Source organism: Rutidosis leptorrhynchoides, chromosome 9, assembly GCF_046630445.1.
Source record: "Rutidosis leptorrhynchoides isolate AG116_Rl617_1_P2 chromosome 9, CSIRO_AGI_Rlap_v1, whole genome shotgun sequence".
Lineage (NCBI taxonomy): Eukaryota > Viridiplantae > Streptophyta > Magnoliopsida > Asterales > Asteraceae > Rutidosis > Rutidosis leptorrhynchoides.
In genome coordinates this window covers 269,963,045-269,968,779 of record NC_092341.1, presented here as the reverse complement: position 1 = coordinate 269,968,779, position 5,735 = coordinate 269,963,045, and the positions used below count along the sequence as shown (strand labels likewise).

The 5,735-nt window shown below is 33.7% G+C and overlaps 1 protein-coding gene across 1 annotated transcript; it reads right to left on the bottom strand.

The window, feature by feature from the left end:
• Nucleotides 1-1,753: 1,753 nt before the first annotated feature.
• Nucleotides 1,754-5,339, bottom strand: LOC139867312 (uncharacterized). The gene is made up of 7 exons (XM_071855670.1): nucleotides 5,006-5,339; nucleotides 4,786-4,894; nucleotides 3,673-3,734; nucleotides 3,446-3,585; nucleotides 3,253-3,351; nucleotides 2,671-2,788; nucleotides 1,754-2,510 (listed from the first exon to the last, which is right to left on the bottom strand). The coding sequence occupies exons 1-7, from the start codon at nucleotides 5,265-5,267 to the stop codon at nucleotides 2,089-2,091; spliced, it is 1,212 nt and encodes a 403-aa protein (XP_071711771.1). The 5' UTR covers nucleotides 5,268-5,339; the 3' UTR covers nucleotides 1,754-2,088.
• Between the last annotated feature and the right edge of the window lie 396 nt (nucleotides 5,340-5,735).

Sequence of the window (5,735 nt, the reverse complement as noted above, 5' to 3'; positions counted from 1 at the left end):
TATTACTTTTTGAGAAACGAGAAATAATATATGTTCACGTAAATTTTGCAAAAGTTTATTTATAAAATGATATAGCCTAACATTAACATTAACATTAACATTAATTAACATTAAAATTAACTCTTACCTACTAAAAAGTCGAGGAGATTTTCATCAGTTATATCGGATTGTCGTTTTGAGTTTGCGTTTACATTACAAACGGTCCTCAACTTCGGCTACATTTACACAACGGCCCCTCAAATTCACACTTTTTCAGGAGTAAAAAGTATTAATATATATAATTTTTTTAAAATAAAATAAACTAATCCACCCGAATTTATAACGAGTCTTATCGTCTCGCTCGGCGCGAGTTAAATTTTTTCGAGACCACCGTTAAACTCGAAAAAATCTTACGAACCCAACGGGACTAACTATACGCGAAACGGACACTTTTTAAAAATCGCTAAACACAACGACATCCCGTATCTTTTTGTTCGCCGCGAGTTAAATTTTCCCGACAGCACCGTTACACTCGAAAAAATTTATTGAACAAAACAAAACTAACTATGTTCGAAACGGATACTTTTTAAAAAATGCTTAACACAACGACATCTAAAACGACGCTTAACACATGAGCCGTGTTCCCCTCTGTAAATACACAACGACACGTTAAATATGAATACGCAGCTCGAAAGCCCCCGCTGCAACGCGCGGGCCGGTCCGGACTAGTTAATATTTAATATTAGAAAGAAGAGGGTAAAAAAGAGAAATATAATAATTAAATTTGATTAGTTGTTAGTTAATAACATGTAACTTCTTACTTTGTTAAAATTTTGTTATATTAAAAATTTTATTTTAGGTAGATGAAGTGTATCTTTTATTTATTTTTTTTTTTTTTATACAATATCTAACAGCAATGATATATCTATGTGGGATAATTTTACCATCAAAAAGGTCTTTCAAATCGATGATATTATCATAAGCTTTTTTCAAGTCTAACCTAACCCCATCATCACTAAGGCAACACCACGCCTCAATGGAAATCTGATCTGGTCTTACCGCTTTAATTCTTCCATCTTTTCTATAGCCAATCTCTCTTCCTTCCGATCAACCTTCGTGCAAAACAATTATTATAATGTAAGTCCTATATCAATGTCCTCTTGTTCCCCACTTCTCCCGAGTCTTCCCCCAATAAAAAGAGATAAGAATTACTCTCTACATCTTTTGCTAATTTTGTCTTCTTTTACTATGCTTTGACCCCTTTCATCCTTAATAAATTTGATGTTATATAGATCATCTCCCTCGCTCTCTAGCTTTGACTATCTTATAAATATCATTTGCACCATCTTTAAAATCCACATTCTTGTACAAATCTTCGTACGCGTTATCTTTAGCATGCTCAAAAGCCTTCGCTTTTTTTATTTCTTTATATTTCTTCTACTCTAGTTCTATATACAAGTGTCCCCTTCCAGAGCGTGATGAGCCCTAAACCTCACTTGTTTAACCACGACATTTGTTTGAACCTCGTCACTAAGCCACCATAATTCCCTTGATTGATAGGAACGGATTTGATAAATATTGATAACTCACGAATAGAGTACTAGAACGGAAATATCCATTAGATAATGTACAATTAGTTCTAAGCCATGTACGTCGATTAATCGACAATTCAAAGTGATGCATCTATTTCTTCATATATACAAGTATAAACATAAAGGTTACAAAACCAGATAGCAGTTAGATTCATACAACCACTATTAAGGAAAAAATGGTCATGCAGCAAAATATGGTTTTCACATGATACAATTTTAATCAAAGATAGACGTTCATTGACATAAGTTTCACATCCGTGATGCAACAGAACTCCATTTCTACACACTTAAACAGGAGGCATACAGCTAGAAAAAGATCATATATTCATATGTATCTTTTCGCGTATTATGTATATCCTTTCAAATTCAAAATACTAGAAAGAAAGCAATCCCATATTCATATTTGTATCACGTCACTTGTTTGCAGATACGAAATTGTGTTCATAAGATGATCAGCTTCTTCGGTTAAAAATGAGTGGTAAAATAGTTAGTGCATAGATAATCCACCTTTTAAAAATCACCCAAACCGATACCTAGGAAAGGGTCGTTCATAGTTGTAATAATAGTCACGAGGTGGTTGACTGAATGCATTATTAGCTTGAGGTGCTTTATTGTTGTAACGACTGTAACCCGAATTCCCATTCCCAAAAGGTATAAAACTAGGCAGTGCAGCTGTGTCATAAGGAAAGAATGATGATGATGGTAATGGTGCTTCTTGTAGGTGATGGTCAGAATATACAGAACGATTTGGGTATGAGTGAACGATTGGTCGTATTGACCTTTTTAATTCCGTCTTTTGAAACAGTGAAGCATTATTATAAGCTGTGGTATTCTTCTTTGCAGGGGCTGCACCTCGTATTGATGACTTGTGTTTATCTGTTCGAGATTGATGTTTACTTTGAGATGGTCCTCCATGAGAAAACTTTTGACGCTTTGCACCTGAACAAACATGTAATCAACTTTTCAAATTGTTGTACTTAGCTTTCATAATAGCAAGATAGAAAAGGACACTGCAATTTGAAATGGCAAGACAAATTTTGGCACAAAATTGTGAACCAATATATGATTAATTTTAAACTTAAGTGAATGTCACCCATACCTTTATCTTTCTTGAAAGGAATATCGGTCCTCCTCAGTTTTCGTTTATTCCTAGCTTCTTCCCCTCGAGTGTGTTTCTCTCCGAGAACCTTTGATCTATCTCTTTCGTTATTCCAAGGCTAAAAAACATATAAAATATAGACAAGATACTTCTTAGTCAACATACGACATAACAAAAGTATCATTGTTTCCACTGTTGTAAAAGCCGGCCGATGTGTCGGTTTGGAGACTAGCCCGTCCCGAGATGCCCAAAATCGCCTTAAAAGTAAGTCAACGAAAAATCGGTCAAATTCTGGTCGATTTGGGTCTGAGTCGGTCAAAGTCAAAGTTAGGTCAAAAAATTTATAATTTTTAAAATCAGAGTTTGTGCCATATATCTATGTTTGGAAATATTATATTCTATGTTTGACATATTTATTTGTAATAATATATTTATTTACTTATTACCAAAAGTCAACGTTGGTCAACACTTGACTAGTCCCTGTCTCGTCCCTCCAAGGTCCCGACCGACTCGTCCTAGACTCGCGACTTTTACAACCTTGATTGTTTCCAAACAATTATTACTGTATCAATATATCGTTACCTGTCTGAAAGTACCAAACTTGTACAGATTTCGACCTTTTACTAGCAAAGTTGAAAGTGAAGGGAGGTTTCTAGATGGTTTGCTCCAAAAGACTTCAATCTTGAAGATAAGTAAACCATTACATGTACATGAATTAAGTAACAATACAAAATTGTGATGCATAAATTTAAAGTATTAATATAGTGTCCCTAACCGTGAATGTGTGTTGTTGTTTTGAGGCACCATAACTTTCTTTAATTATCTTCCCAGCAACAGTTCTTTTGCCAACTACCTTTGTTTGCTTATTGTGTACTTTCTGTCTGAACAAAACTACGTCCCCTTTGCATGCATCTCCTGCATTGGATGAACCATTTGGGTTCAAATTATAGATGGAGAAATGTTTAAAGAGAAAATATAAAAATGGAAAACAACAAGTATTACCGGTGCAGTTAACGGAAAACGATGATCTGGGATAAAGTGATTCACCCCTTCCATCTTTTAACCTGGAATTTAAGAGGCTTTAGAATAGGCTTGAGACAATGTATCATACTTCATGAATATAATCATGCTTAGTGTTTAACAGATAACTTTGGCAAAAAATAAAAGTAAAAATGGAGATCAACTGAATCCAAAAAGATGAGCTGTACCCTTGGCATTCATATCCAAATCACATAAATAATCAAAGTATTCAAGATGAAATGACTACGTACAACTTCTGGTCCCTAATTGAAGATGAATAATACAAGTGATATGGTCCTTATTTTTTTTTGAAAAGCAAGATATATTAGATAGCTCAATATGGTACAATGTTTAGATCATACATACAAATATCAGTTTGCAAAGGAAGCAAACCGAATCAAAAATCTCGAAGCACTAGTCTATGACTAAATATACACACTAGGATTATGTAACCACGTTAACCAATCTATCTTTGTTTTCTTCAATCTATTTGAGATCCAATCGAAGGACTTGAGCTGGATTTCGTTGAGCGCGACTGGAGCAGTCCATGATTTGCCACGAAACACTTTCTCATTCCTATTTTTCCATATCAAGTAGGCACAAACCCACTCAACCGCTTGCCATATTTTGGTCCCAAGTATAGATGACGGCAATGGGCACTTACCACGAAGAATTTCACTAAGGCTTAGGTTAGACATATTCCTGTTAATGTACTGCTTTAGCTATGAATAATCCAAGACTAACATAGCTAAAGCAGTCGCAAATGAACTACATTGACTGCACATATACTCTAGGCCATTTAAATGATATAGAATATATATACATCAGACCAAACGAGAAATAACTGCAAATGTTCAATTTCTGTAACCATAAAGTAACACCATTGTAAGCATCCTTATACACAAGTTGTCGTTATCAACGGATAACTTAATTCAAAAAATGTTTAAAATTCACTATTTACTACAGGTGTGTACACTCATTTTGTTAGGAGGCAGTTCAGAAATAAGTAGCAACAAACAATTGAACAAACTATGGTATTCAATTTGAAATTGAAAAGCACAATTTTAAAGCACTAAACAATTAAAGAAATTAAACCTCTTATGCTCTTTGATTCGCTGTAGGCATTCTTCCTTGGTTCCAGATAACCTCAATCCATGCTTCCGCAAATATTCTTTACACTCAGTAAGACTTAAATCATCACTTCCTGAAAAAACTTTATATTATAAATTTATGTGCCCTAGAAATCTGCATTTTAACTGGATTTTCATAAACGATTTTAATTTTAATTTTATAATTAAAAATTAAGGATCGAAACCTTGATATTGATGAGGAACTCCTCGGTCGTCATGGCAATTACTATGGACATTTACATCATCTTTCGATTCAACATCAATTTCTTCTTGTTCATTATAATCATCATCATCATCATAGTCACAATCGTAATCAACATCATCGTCATCGTCATCATCATCATCGGATTCTATTGATTCGAGTTCTTCTACTTCTTCATCCGAGTTTCCATCATGATCGCCGTAGTCTTCGTCGGAAGATGAGATTACAATGACGGGGGATTTCATAACCGGCGTCTAACTTTGTGGTCTAATTGACGTTAAACACATATTTATATAGAGGAGACGAGGGATGTAGTAGTTTTGAAATTTAATCTGGAAATTGAACAAAAAAAAAAAAAAAAAAAAAAAAAATCAAATTTTAATTTGTTTTTTGGTCCAGTTTCGGTTTAGTTTTAAATCTAAATTCAGTTTTCGGTTCCCTTTGCAAATCTCAATTCAATTTGATATTTGATCTTTTTCAAATGGCTATTATAAATATATCACAAACCGATTTAAAATCCAAAATCGATACCAAATTTGTTATAATTCAGTAGGCTTATAACTACCTTTAATGGTTATAAGAACAAAGAGAGAAAAAGAGAGAAGAAGGAGAGAAGAAATATTGATATTGATATTTCAAGAGAAATGGTGCACCTTAAATGGTTACCATACATGTCTATTTATAGTATAAAATATTACTATGCAAGAAATATA